Source organism: Xiphias gladius, chromosome 3 (assembly GCF_016859285.1).
Source record: "Xiphias gladius isolate SHS-SW01 ecotype Sanya breed wild chromosome 3, ASM1685928v1, whole genome shotgun sequence".
NCBI lineage: Eukaryota > Metazoa > Chordata > Actinopteri > Istiophoriformes > Xiphiidae > Xiphias > Xiphias gladius.
The window spans coordinates 4,288,812-4,303,804 of NC_053402.1; the positions used below are offsets into that span (position 1 = coordinate 4,288,812).

Genomic DNA, 14,993 nt, shown 5'->3' on the forward strand with positions numbered 1-14,993 from the left:
AAATGGTGGCTGGTTAAGAGTGAAATATTCTACAATCGTCAAATTAATTAACATTAGCAGTTAGCGCTAGCTTGCTTGGGCCATGTGTCAACATTTATCTAGCATTTGTCAGAAAGTAACAGATGTTTATTTAAATGTACGTATATTATTTGCGATTTTTAACAAAAGTCTGAGCAAGCATTTGAAGATATTACGAGTGACTGTGATTTAGTGCATGACTACATGAAAATAAAAATACCGTTACGTTAGCATGCTTTACCAACAAGACAGGCAACTGAAAACAAGGGGTAATACGGTTAACAGCTCTATAAAAGATAGCATGCAAGTATGGTTATGTGGGGTGGGAAAGCTCGAAACTGACTGATTAAATAGCTGACTAGGCATGTTATTGCCAGCATGAGATTGAATTTTGTACAAGATATAAGGAAGTTAATGAGTGAACACAGTGAACTCAGTGTTTCTCTGGGCTGTCTGCTTTTGTGCTAAAGATTTGAGCTAATTATCCTAGTGTGCACATCGCTGACCAAAAAATCAGGACCTTTGGCCTACTAACTGCTAAAAGTTGCTTTCTGCATTGTGAAGGAAGGTCACGCTAGCCTATTTGGTGACTCTAATTAATGCTGTCCTTATTCATTAGTCTGACACAACTTTGTAGGTTGCTGTTACTTAGCGGTCATGTGGCAGCGTGTCTCTATGGAGATTCTCAGCTAAGTAAGCATACAGCCTGTACATGCTAGTGCCTGTCATAATGTCTCTCTTTATTGATAGTCACAGCGTGGTTGCGAGACAGTGAGAAAGCAGCATGTGAAAATTTGATGCTTCAAATATGTTTTGTTCAAAAATGCTGAATGAACTGATTTACCTTAGTCACGGTTCAAATATTGCACTAGTTCACTGGTATGGTTTACTGGTACACCTAAATAGTACAGATCTATCACTGCTGTTCTTATTACCAGCTATTTTCTTCACCTTTATTACAAATAAAAGTGTAAATTCGTAGTTGATTTGGTCAGTGAATAATGTCATGATCAGTGACACTGACCGTTTTTTTTTTTTAATCGGTCAAGATGTCTTAATAAAATATGTTGTATAGTGACTGTAGACATTATCATTGGGCCTTTGCTGGAGATGGCGGCAACAGGGTCCCGGAGGGCCAAGATAAAACCTACGAATGAGGCTCCATATTTTTCATTCCTGTGTAAAGACAAGGATGGTTTTGTATAATGTACATAAATTCATTCAAAGGTGAGTAACACAGACCTATGTTTAAGTATTGTTTAAATGTTCTCACTTATCCTGTCTGATCATCTGTTCTTTGTTAGGTTGAGGAGTGTTCAGCTGCCGCCACTTTCAAAAAGGAGAATTCCTTTTTGAATATAGAGAAGTCATAACAAAACAAGAATATGAAAGTAGGAAGAGAGCGTACCATGTAGCGCTTCAATTTTTTATGTTTCAATTTTGTTTCAATGGAAAACAGTTACAGTATGTATCTTGCTGTACTTAATTTTGCAACGTCTTGCTTAAGTTGTAGGTCGCCTAGAGATACAAACTCTGCTTTTTTTTACTCCATACTAGTAAAAGTAGCAGTAATTTTAAATCGATGAGTAATCCATCCAGAAACATGATTCTTTGATTTGCATTCACTGCTTGTGTGTTTCAGTCTCTATTAATACACCCTGTAATTAGTATTGAGTTCTTACTGTTTCAGGATTGTGACTGCCAAAGAAGACGGCTCTCTATGGAGACTTGTCAATGATGATCAAGTGACCCTGAAAAGCAAAATGAAAACAATCACAGTGGATGGAAAGCTCCATCTGTGCTTATTTGCACTAAAGGACATCGGTCCTGGGGAAGAGATCAGATACAACTACAGAGATTCTGACTGGCTGTGGAGAAGCAAGGTATTTACAGATGGAACTTAACTCTCACAAAGACTGAACATTTGGCCCTGACAATCTACTATCTTTTAACGTCATTTTCACAGAGAAATCAAACTTCACTATGTCGAGTGGTTTTGAATAAAGTTTCAATTATAGTCAAACTTTTTAAATCATTGTAACATGGAAAAATGCAACTGCTATATCTACTACAAGCTATTCATCCTATTCTAGATGACTGCTCTTTGTTGTTAAGGAGATGATCTGTGACTAAGTTAAGAGGTGAACATTGTACCTCAATAGTTTTAATATATTTATACACAGGGGACTTCAGGGGAAACCCAGAACATTAAATGCTTGCTTCATATTTCACATGGGACTCCAGACATAGAACAAAAGTCAAATGGTTGAGTCAGCTGTGTAGCAGAGCATGCACCAGAGAAGGTAAATGTCTATGAGTTTGTCTCTAACCTGGAAAGCTACAGACTGTGAGAATAAGGAAATGAACTGAAAATGCTACTGAAATGTAGTAACTTATTTCTTTCTTCCTGAAGTTCAACAAATGTTTTACGTTTACAGGTAGACAAGGCTCAATGTCTGTCATCTCCTCAATTTCTACTGTGCAAAATTAGATGTTTAATTATCAAACTTTTTTCTTTGGTCCCCACAGGATTTCAACTGAGACAGATACTAAAATGAGACTGAATGACAACATTTGATTGGTGTTTTAATTACCATTGAACTTTGGCAAGATGATACAGAATGTCAAAAAACTGTGTAGATTTTTTCTCTATACATTAAAATATAGATACACTGTCCTCACAAAGCCTGGGCCTGAGAGCTACATACACACTGAGGACTGTGTGTTTGTATTGAGTAGTGTAGATACACTGACCTCACAAAAACCGTACCTGAGAGGTACATATACACTAAGGACTGTGTGCAGATACTGTTTGGATATCACCTGTATTATCTGCCATTCTCTCAATACATAGTTGTGTTGAGAGACTAAAAGCATCAGCATGTACAGCCTTGGCGTGAAAAATAACGTTAAGTTATCAAACTTTTTCCTTTGTTCCCCACAAGATTTCAACTGAGACGGATCCTCAACTGAGACTGAATGACAACATTCAACAGGTGACTGAGTTACATTAAAAAAATTACCGTAGACATTTCTCTTATGTTATTTGAGTGCCAAAGTCCAATCTAAATTTTAGGATGGATGGATACTGGAGATTAGAAACATTTAATTTATGCTTGCTCACATATTTCTTGTACTGTGGCACAGAAGGGCCCTTAATTGTTCAACATTAAATGCTTGCTTCATATTTCACAGGGGACTTTTACTTTTTACTTTTTTTCATGAAAGCTTTCAACTGAGTCAGATCCTCAACATGCTGATATGGCAATAACAAATGACGTTCTCAATGACAACATAGATCAGGTAAATTATTAACGATTATTAAAGTTTGAGGATTAAATAAAATAAAAATTGTAGTATTTCTAACATTAAATACATAACCTTAAATTTAAAAAATCCTAAGATTTATTAAGAGTTTAACATTTAAAAAATTCACTGATCAACTTTTGATGAAAATATTGCTGAACTCTGATTGGTGCAGAGAAATATGTGAACTTTAAACAAGTGAAAAGAGCAGAGACAAAACAAAAATACAGACATTTTACAAGTAAATAGGTGGCTTAGCGAATACAGTGCTGTGTGATACTGAACAATAGAGAGAGATCAAAAAGTAATTTTAGAGTTGTAGAGAACCCTTAGGCATCTATTTTAAACCAACAATCTAACATTTGGGGTGAGATTGTGCTTTGGAAAATGTAATCAAAGTTTTTGTCAGTTGACACTCAAACACACACCCACCCTTTATTGTTGTAAAAGCTACGACCCACAAGCTAACAGTCAGTTATTGATGGGCAAATTGAGTTATCTGAAATATTATAATGTTTTACAGGAGGAGAAATGAGGGGGATTTTGTAATACAAAAACACATAAAACTTATGTTTTTATTTACTTTTTGCATTTTAGAAAAGATTCCTGAACAGTTAACACAGGGTCACATGATTAAAACTTAAGAGATTTTATTTTTTACTTCACTGTATATGTAAGTATTAAATATGTGTGTAACTTCACTTCATTTTGTGTTTTTTGCGGCTTTTAAATGAGCCGGATTCTGCAATGGCCATGCCACCTCTGATGTTTGACTGTCACACAAAAAACATTAATGAGTGAAGTTGTTGATAATTTAGTTTCTTTAGTTTACCCATATTAAACTGTCCAGTGAATTTAAAACTTATTTATAGTGGAAAACATAAAGAGAGAGAAAAAAATGGTTGCAAGGCAGGCTGTAGTTTTTAGATATATGCCAGTTGACTTGTATTTATTTAAAGTATTTCAGAATGTTTGATTGTTTGAATATTTGTATAGATGTTAGGTTTTTACTGTGTTTGTGGGGAATCAGCAATGTTTTGCCTTCCATGTTGAGGTAACAGTTTGTGTATTATGTGTTGTGCATCCCCATACATACTGCTGGTGTCATATTGTGTATTGTGGGGAATGGGCAGAGGTGTTTTTCTCGCCACATTCAGGTTGGACCACGGTTTGTGTGTTGTATGTTCCCAATAATTACTGCCGGTGTCATACTGTGTATTGTGGGGGGTGGGAAGAGGTTCAGTTTTTCTCTCACCACATTCAGAAGCCTGTACTACAAAGCAAGTACAACATACCCAGGATATCTTTCTCGTTTTCTGGCTTCAATGAGCCTAACATTGGGCATCCTCCATAACCTGTATCAAGAAGCTGGTTATCAACTGGCTCCATTAAGTCTGGGTTTTCCTAGTACTTAATATGATGTGAGTAGAAACAGTGCAGTTAAATTCACTTATAGCCACAGACAAAAGTTATATGCAGCAAGGTGAAATGTTAACAATATGATCACATAGCTAGAATAGAAAAGAAACACTAGAAAATAATTTCCAGTTAATAAAGTCAGGCTAAGGATATAATGTAAATAAGTAGAGGAACTATTATTAACTCTTCCTGAGTATTTTTGTTCTTCTGTCCGATGAACAAACTACAGTATGAATATGTGATACAGATTAAAAAAGATTAAAGTAGTGTCAAACTGTTTCTACTTCCAAAGGGAGAGGAGAAGGAAAGTAGTTAATGTCTGATGAGGTCAATCTGACTGTCATGTTCATTTATAATCATGGGAAGTATTTAATAGTGTATGGATAATTTTTCTAATAATCGTCAGAGTCTCTTCATGTTATTTTGAGCTGCACTAATAGAATATGAGAGTAAAATCATCAATACTGTCAGGAATCCTTTTGGGAATCAAATAATCTTTGTTCAATTAAAATTAAGCTGTAATAGTTATTATGTAGTGACTTAGTGTGAAAATCTCTCCCTCCTTTTATTAGAACATCTCTTTTAAAACCAGAGTGGAGACATGGAAAGTCTAAAACAGCAAAACGATTCAACTGGGCTATAAAAATATCTATTGCTCTATAATTATTTTTCATTTTATTGTAAACCCTTTTGTCCCTGTGAGTATCCTGTAGGAATGGTGACTCTTGTTTTCCAGTGATCTGATTAGTCAGTAGTTGGGTGTTGACAGATTTTGATCTTATCCTCTAGAGTTAACCTGCTCCGGAGCAGGTTAGGTGTGCAGCATAAGTTAACATGTAACGTGGCGTTGTGTCCCAATAAGAAGTGAACCACTGTCGCAACCCTGAAAACCCAGAGTTATACCTGAAGTTACCTTGCTAACCACAAATCCTGCTTCATAGTACAGGCCTCAGGTTGGACCATGGTTTGTGTGTTGTACATCCCTGTACTTACTGCTGGTGTCATATTGTGCATTGTGGGGGATGGGGAGGGCTCAGTGTGTCTCTCGCCATGCTCATGTTGGACCATGGTTTGTATACGTCCCCATACTTACTGTTGGTGTCATACTGTGTATTGTAGTGGATGGGCAGACGTTCAGTATTGACTTTTGCACATTTAGATTGGATCTCCATTAGTGTATTATACCTTTAACTGCTGGTGTCATGCTGTGTTCTGTGGGGAATGGACCGGACTGTAGGTGTGGGTACAGTTTGTATATTTAAAAAAATTGTCAAATGAAATTTATTCAAACGCTTTTGTAAACCATCTAGTTACTTCTAGTTAACCTCTCAACATCTAGTTAGTTTATTTCACTTCAGAATGGATAAGAGTTGGAAAAAAAGTTTTCATGCATATATTTACTTGTTTAAAAACAATACCAAAGTGAATGCAATACATTTGTGTTTGTTTTTCAAACTAATTTATTTTTGTGATTATTTTTCAGTCAGACACTAAAAATTGCATATAAGGAAGAATGTTTAGAATGCATGATTCTTTCTAATCAGTTGAAGTGTAATTTGATATTCATAATATAATATCATAACCACTATTTTTGTCAACAGAACTGCAACCATGACTTAGTCTCCTCAGTATTATCAAGCTTAGGTAAATGTGCAGGCTGTAGTGGACCCTTTCCTGCTTTTAGGTGGATCGGTGTGAGATGTAAGGGTGAGTATTTTGTTCTGATAAATAAAAACATTTTCTATAAATGCTTTACCATAAAACTTCAAATTATCACAGAGGTCTTTGTTTTTCCATTACATTCAAAGCAGTTTTCTACAAATGTATTTTATTTTAAAGAGGGCAACAACTGCCTCCTGGTATTTATTACTGCCTCTGAGAGTTGAACTTCACATAGTTATACAACAATTTTTTAAATAATCTGATGATGTTATATTTTTCTAATAAAATGTTCAAAATCTGTCATTTTCGTTTTTATGAAACAAATCATTTAATCCTTTAAATGCGTGTAAATGCAAATGCAACATAAATATATTTATGTTCATAACATCCTCTGTCTAGTTTGCTCCTGCTTCTGGCACAAATCCTGTTATGATAAAAATCGAAAGACCAGTCTTGAACCCCTGCTATTGGTAAATACATTTGTGGAATTATCTTTGAAGTTATGTACCTTTTTGGCTGGACGGCAACGGCAGGGTCAGCCCTATAAACGTGAATGTTGATGACTGCCTGACTGACTGACTGACGAAGTTACACCATCGGTCAACCAAATGCTGCGTGACTGAGTGATGACATTACACTATTGGTTGGCCGGCCAAGTGTTGGAGATTCCCCATTGGCCATTGCCCTTTCAAAGTGAATTGGCGCAAACAGTTTCTATTATGTCATCGAGGGAGCATACATGCAGTGTTGCCAACTTGGCGCCTTTGTCGCTAGATTTACAGACTTTTCAGACCACTTTTGCAACATTTCTTCAATAAAGCACTTAGCGACAAATCTAGCAATTTTTTGGAAAAACCTTAGCGTCTCATTCAATTGACTGCACATCAGCTGACATAGACATTAATGAGTTTCTAACTTTCTTTCTGAGTGATCATTTAACAAGTAAATATAGCTATAATCACAGCACAGCTGTCGTCTTATGTGTAACTTATGTGTCTAGTGATTTTGTCAGACGACATTGCGATTGTAAAATCAGGATTTTAGCAGTGCAGACCAGCAGCTTGGAAGTGACTGCTGGTTAACATGTAGTCTTAATGGGCCGTATTTCAGTCACTGTTACATACTTCTTCCGTTGTCTGACAACAGAAATAGAAAAACATGTAAATGAAAACAGCTTTATTGGGAATTCGGCTGGATTAAATTGCTATATATGGACGCACAGACAGTAGGCGGGAAGCAAACAGATAAAGGGATGAAACTTGTGGACACTAGGCAGAATGCAAATATGACACGATGACATCATTAACATGCTAATTAGCACATTATGTCATCTAGCGACATTTAGCAACTTTTCAGGCAGGCTTTAGCTACTTTCCATTGAAAATAGTTACAGCGGTTCACAACAGTTTTCAGCTGCGTCCTCAATTTCACACATTGGCAATATGAAGTCTAGCCATATTTTAAGTTTTGACCTAGTTTTGTTTTAAGGACAAAATGTATTAATTACTTTTTTTCCTTTATCAGAATTCAGAAGAACAGATTTCAAGTGAGGAATTACTGTCAGATGAGGATTATGTACCTGATTCTTACAGTCACTCAGACAGCTTTTAAAATATGATCACGCTAAACATCTCTCACAAGTTCAAAACATTGAAATGTCCTGCATTGAGTGTACCTCAGGACTTCAAAAAAGCAGACACTGCCAAGAAAGCCTCACCGCTGAAGAGTCATTGCCTAAAGATGTAGTCAGCACAGCACAGCTTGAAAAGTCCTGTAGGAAAGGCAAGCAAATACAAGTAGTAGAAGTTCACAATAAAGTTATGATGTGCTATACTGAAGACATATCTGTTAAGGATAGCACAGGAGCTGGGGAAGATCCATGCATACAGTCTTCTAACATAAACCTCTTCAGTAAGTAAGAAGAGCTACTGCTACATTTGTGGAAAATCCCAGTCAAAATTTGTGCGTCACTTAAAAAAATCCAATATCCAAACAATATGGATGTGGCTCAGGTTTTGGCACTGCAAAAGCACCCTGAAGAATGCAAAAAAAATGCTGGACAAACTACGGATCAAAGGGAACTACAAACACAACAGATGTTTTAATGATCAGGACTGGATTACTAAAACTTAAAAGAACATCACAGAAGAAGTATGGTCCAAAAGAGTATGTGCATTGTATGTATTGCCAGGCTATGTTTGTCTGGAGAGATCTGTGGTGACACATTTGAAAATCTCTTTCAAAACGAGTGCAAGGCAATGCAAGGTCAGGAAGAACTAGAGTTTTTTCCGTGGCCCCGATGTCAGAATCAGCACTGTGTCAACAGATATCCCAGGGTGTTTGGAAGCTGTTAACTGTGATGAAAGATGGTGACATCTCTGCTGCTGCGTGCAGTGATGTCTGCATTCTTCAGCTAGCCCAGTCCTTTTTCAATAAACATGGACAGGATCCCACCAAATGTGACTTAATTCGACAGAAGTTCCATGAAGTTGTAAGACTTTTGCTGACAACACGTAGAGAATTTTTGATACATAACCTTGAGGATGCTGTGAGACCTGCAAAGTTTCATATGGTTATCCAAGCTGTTAAGAATGTGTCAGGGTTTGATGAAGAAAAGCACCGCTACCAAACTCCAAGCCTTGCTCTTAAGGTGGGCCACTCACTGCAAAAGACATGTGACATCATACACTGCATAGCTCTAATGGCAAAGTGGTCTGAACTTGTTTCATACACAGCTTTGACCACCTTGAATGAGGGGCACTTTAACAAGCCATCCAACCTTGCTTTCACAGAGGATGTGCAAACATCTTCACCAGCATCTTGAAAAGATTGCAGGCTTAGCATCAGAGAACCTAAAAAAGATGCCATCTGCACAAGTATATGGGGAACTTTGCAGAGCAGCTCTGGCAAAAATAATACTGTTCAACTGAAGACGTGGAGGAGAGGTTGAAAAGTTGCCACTAAAAGACTTCCTAGAGAGGGACAGCTGCCCTGCATAAGGATGTTGCAGTCGGCCTCACAAAGTTTGAACAAAAACTTCGTGCACATTTCAGTCGGGTGGAAATTAGGGGTAGAAGGGGGCAAAAAGTTGCTGTGCTACTATCACCATACATGGTTGATGCCTTAACACACCTCATAAGCAGAAGAAAAGAGTGTGGAGTCCCAGAAGAAAACATATTCCTGTTTGCAAGACCCAACAGTTTGACTCCTTACAGAGGACAAGACTGTCTGAGGATTTATGCAAATGAATGTGGTGTGCAAAACCCTGAACTCCTCAGGTCAACACAGTTATGCAAACATGTTGCAACTTTGTCACAGGTTCTGAAGCTAAAAAACCACTAGTTGGACAAAATTGCTTATTTTCTGGGCCACGTTATACGAGTCGACAGAGTATATTACAAGCTTCCAGAGGCTGCAACCAAGCTGGCCAAAATATCAAAACTACTTCTTGCCATGAGGAAGGGTCCTTTACAAATCCTCAGGGCAAAACACTTGAGGAGGTTGAAGGTATTGCTATTTAAAGTTGTTCTAAATTTTATTTTGTAGGTTAGTGTAAAGGTTTCCAAGTAATCCTAACCTATAGACAATCTTTAACATAACGAATTTAGAACTTTAATAATGTTCATCAAATGTCAGATTGATCTTTATATGTTAAGTTAACATTTACAATGTTAAACGTATTTGATGCTTAAAACATTCATTTTTTGTTAGATGACATAGACTAAGTGCTAAGTGAAGACAGCGAGGCTGGAGAGGCATATCCACTGATACAAAATGGATAATTGCAACTAAATATGCAAACATGAAATTATTTAAGGCGACATGAGAAGTGTAGCATATGATGCACTCCAAAATAGTAAGATAGTTCAGATATACATGGCTGTTACTAATGCAATATGGTCAATGTACTATAAAGACATATGGTTAACATATGCCAAGTAAATTTCAAGTGATTACAATGTCTTAATTGCTGATGGGCTGATGTAGATATGCTGCTTACACTTGTCATGACACTACCACAAATATAGAACTATGTGAGTTATACCTTGACACCAAAATGCCTCAAAGAAAAGGACCCACCAAATCATTGAAAAAAAAAAAAACATTAGAGCATGCAGTTTTAACTGCCCCTCTGTGATGCTGACGACATCCTGCTAGAGATTGAAAGTTATTCCATAAGAGTTTAGAGCAGTATGTGTTTATGAAATGTACGAACATATGACACCAAACCATTTATGTTGAGCTATACTATTTATGCTGCAGGGCTGAAGACAGCTAGGCAGCCTGTTGAGGAACCTCCAGGCACCTCAGACAGTATGACCATCTATCTCAGTCCACCAACATGTCCACTGTTTGATTCATTACACGTAGTCCAAGGACTACTACTGTTTGTTATGATGTATTTTAAGTTTTAATTTTCCATTTTCAGATGTTGACTCTGCCCTAGAAGGTACATCTCAAGGTATGACATGAATAAAAGGTTATTAACTACCATGCTATTTTTAAAGATATATTAATAAACATCAACAACTAATTTTGACACTATGAGTGCCCTTCTGATCATTGTTTTAACAATATTTGTTATGATCCTTGAAGTCTTATGAGATCCCCTTCTAGATGATTTTATATATCTTCAGTCTCTGTAGGATGCTCTGAAGGTAATAAAAAACGCAGTTTAGATTGTTTTGGAGATGTAGATTTATAATATAATGTAAGTGACATAACAGTTGAAATGAAGATTAATATTAACCACAGTGTTAGGATTGACGTGGAATTTTTTTTTCTCTTCGCAGCAACTAACAAAAACACTGGTGGGAAGGACAAAGTGCCAAGCAGAAGGGAACCACATTTACAACCTGGTAAAAACACAAAAACACACAAACAAAGGAGACTCTGCTGCTGAATCCTGTTTTGAGAGTGGAGACTGAACTCCAGGCAGGCTTAATAGGAGCTGTGTCAACAAAGTTTTGTCCTAGCATGAGGCAGGCCACTGAAATGTCTAAATAATTACTGTATAAACATTAATATCACAAAAGTTTGTTATTACGGGTATGATCTCCAATTTGATGGTGACTTCAGATGTCTCCTAGACAGTTACAGGACAATAACCGGAGGTTACTGAAAAACTCAGTTTAAATGAGGGATAGGGCTGCATGATTCTGAGTAATATGAATATGAATCCATTTTTCTTACTTATCGTTGTTTTTTACGTTCCATATTGTCATTATGAAGACTAAACAAATCATTTAGTCAATACCGAAATGGGTTAGTCACATCAACCTGCCTGGTTTTTAAAAAAACATCTCAGGAAATACTAAACATAAACTGAAACTTTGTCCACTCTCCATTATAACACCTTAAAACAAATGTTTTTCTTTGTCTCTGTATATGTTTTTGAACATTAGTGAGTCTGACAGAGAGCTACAGAGCTGCTCAGAATGTAAACTAAACAATACTATCTAATCTAACAGGAAAATTCATACCCAGGCCACTGTAAACCTAGAACATAGCCCCTTTAAGGCAACAAATTGCTTAAAGATTTTTGGCCAAGAACAATACTAAATCAACCTTTTGATCCTTCAAATAGGAGCGGAGGCATGTTACTATAAACCCCCAGTGCTGAACAGCCTTTCTGAACAAGAACTTGGAGCAGGAATACACAAGTGTTAACTGACCAGCATAGAAAAATTTGTTGTGTTATCCTGGCACTGCAACTCTCGCAAAATACTGCTTGCACACGATATCTTTTGACTCTCGTTGTCTTCTTTGACTTCAAAAAATGTCAACACAAGTGAATGTGACCATTTGTCGGGACAAGCACAAATTTTTTGTTCAAACTGGGGTTGAACACTGGCAAATGTATCTTTACATCAGCAAGGAAAATATTTGAAACCACCGATAGACAGTTACAACAGTCCTGTAATGTTAGTTTAAGCCATTTTCTCACTCATACATGGCCGTTAAAGGAAATAGAATATATATAACAGCCGAATAAAATTTTAGATGACAGATGGTGTAATGTTATGTTAAATAAAAGCAGCAGTGCATAAATTACTTGTTCCGCCTGTTCACTGCATTTTAAACAAGACGCTCCAGGATGCTTTTGCTTCAAGTGACCATGTATCGCAGTTGTACTGCTGTGACAAGCCATTTCCAATTTGCAGAGCTTTGGTGTCTGTCTTAAATAGTCCCACACTTTAGATGATCCTATGTGATGTTTTGTAGCTGCAGATTGTTTTCTGGGAAATCCATGCTTTGACTGGGTGCAGCCATCTTTGTGACGTGCCATTGTTGTAATCAATCACGTTGGTTACGTGGATGCGTTGCCCCAGACTTAACCAACCCTTGTTTAATGTTTCTTGTTTCTCAAGAACCACTTGCTGAAAGATCTCCACAGTGGACACTGCACTTCTGTGTGTGTATTACACAACCGTTAAGTTTGAAGTTGATTGGATGAGCAGTTGTCGAGAAAATCGAAGGACAGAAAGAAAGACAGACACAGAGATTCCTCCATTTATAGTTACATTAATCGCCCTAATTAGAGGTATTCAGATCAACTAGATCCAAATCCAGTGGTTATAGATAGTTATTAAACAAATGTTATTAAACAAATATTAAATGTGGCATTTTTGTGATTATCAGTTCTCAGGGTCACAGTGAGCAACTGCCTAGGTTTTTATTGCTGCAGCAGTCTGTGGTAAATAATATTGATGTATTTATTATAGTGTGCTGGAAGTGATTGTGTCACTCAAATGGCACCTGTTGTGCTCTGTTTGTTTGCTGCAAGGATTTGATGTCTAAAGTTATTGCTGATAGTAATTCATTACGTTCTGCATCACTATAAAAGCATTATAGTACAAAGTTAGTTGTAGGATTTTATTATGAAACTAGAAGTTTCGACAGTGTGATGAAGGGACAGCTTATCTTAACCAAAAACTGATCAAACATAATCTTATTAAAACAAGGTTTTCACATTTGCTTTTTTGATTGTGTGTTAATATTTTAAAACATTGTGAGGATGAAGTCTAGTGTTACGTGTCACAAAGTTTGAAAGGAGAGCAAAGAGGGATAATGTTATGTTTCTGTAACTATTAACAGATCATTTAAAAAATATTTTGTGTTACCCTGCAAATACAAGAATGAGCCCAGTGAGCTTTATGCAATTGGCATCTTATCAGCACATTAAGTCCAGGGCCATGATTTGCAATATCAGAATCACTATTAGGGGACAAAAAGTCTGATATGTGCATCCTTTTACATTTTTTTGAAATTGTAAATTTACTAAGTAATAGAACAAATGTAAAGACAATTTAACGTTAACCCCAGTGTTTGGGAATCTTTTGTAGTGTTTTGTAGTGTCTTGAAAATGCTGCTGAAAAGGATGATCCTAGGAGGAAACAAGTAGTGGTCTTCAAAAGAGGTTGCAGCAGTAATGAGACATTTCAGTAACCACATCGCCAGGGGGGAAACTAGCCACTATGAATGAATGCAAACGATTCAAGACTGCTGAGCATCCTGCTTTGGATAATTAACCTATTCAAAACATAAAACTGTTTTTTGTTTGTTTTTTATGTTTATGCGTAGAGGAATTGTTGTAGACCTTTGAAAACTTTTAAGATGCTTTCAGAAATGTTTATAAGCTATTTTTATATGTTCATAAATGTTTCTTACGGGAAATGCTCATAAGTTCTCCACCTGTTAAGAAGACTTTTAGTGCCTGTTAGTCTTAATAATTGATTTTTCATTTTGATTTAAAAAATTCTATCAAATCCTGCTACTGTTGTGATGCAACATACAGTGTATATGAGTTTCGTTTTACTGTAAAAATACACACTAAGCAATAAGCACAAGTATCACTTAATTATAAGTTAAGCAAAACCACTTATTGATTTCATAAGTTATCAGCTTTATGTAGCCTGCTGCTTCGTATTTGTATTATATATATTATTATATTGTAATGGCCCACCCATCTGGCTTCCTGTGCTGCTCTGTTTTTTTCTTGTGGAAGCCTGGGTGGGTCGTCAGAGCAACTGCCTTCACCTGAAAAAAGGGAGAGGCCAAATGTACAAAAGGGTTGCTCTCCTAAGCTGTGCTGGGCAGGCTCAGCCTATCCTCATGTCCTCTACACCTTTTTAGTTGGGTTTGGGCTTCCATCTGTTACAACACTCAGACATTTTCATTCATCCATACATGCTGCACATTACTGACTCCATCCATATTATTTTCTTATTAATTAAATAAATTGGCTTTTGACTTTTTTGTGTGTGGACTCCCTATGTTGTTACAAGCCTGAGCCAAGTTTGTAACAAATGGAGACTCATCTGGGATCTTAGGTATCCCTTAAGAAAATTTCTTGTTAGTGTTTCTTCAGCAGTTAGGTGTTTCTCCTCAATGTGTAATAAGGTTAGCTGGTCCACCTTAAAGGTCAGTCTGCCTTAAGTCAGCCTGATCAGTTTCCAATGGGGACCAGGTATCACTCATTTATGCTCCACTATATATATATACTGTATATACCATGCCAACCCTCAGGCTGTAAAGAAAGTGAGTTAATTTGAGGTATTTATTTGAGCTGCTTTTTTTTCTTTTAT

The 14,993-nt window shown here is 36.7% G+C and overlaps 1 protein-coding gene across 1 annotated transcript; it reads left to right on the top strand.

The window, feature by feature from the left end:
* The first annotated feature begins 1,171 nt into the window (after positions 1-1,171).
* On the top strand, positions 1,172-6,633 carry LOC120788085. Its single transcript, XM_040123590.1, has 4 exons — positions 1,172-1,245; positions 1,709-1,901; positions 2,964-3,014; positions 6,345-6,633. Exons 1-4 carry the CDS (start codon positions 1,172-1,174, stop codon positions 6,627-6,629), a joined length of 603 nt encoding a protein of 200 aa, XP_039979524.1. The 3' UTR covers positions 6,630-6,633.
* Positions 6,634-14,993: the final 8,360 nt, after the last annotated feature.

Bases quoted from the DNA above. Each gene is read 5' to 3' on its own strand.
- LOC120788085 (XM_040123590.1), top strand. From the start codon at position 1,172: ATGAGGCTCCATATTTTTCATTCCTGTGTAAAGACAAGGATGGTTTTG. The intron at 1,902-2,963 runs GTATTTACAGAT...GTTCCCCACAAG, and splicing joins ACTGGCTGTGGAGAAGCAAG to ATTTCAACTGAGACGGATCC. The intron at 3,015-6,344 runs GTGACTGAGTTA...TTTTGTCAACAG, and splicing joins TGAATGACAACATTCAACAG to AACTGCAACCATGACTTAGT.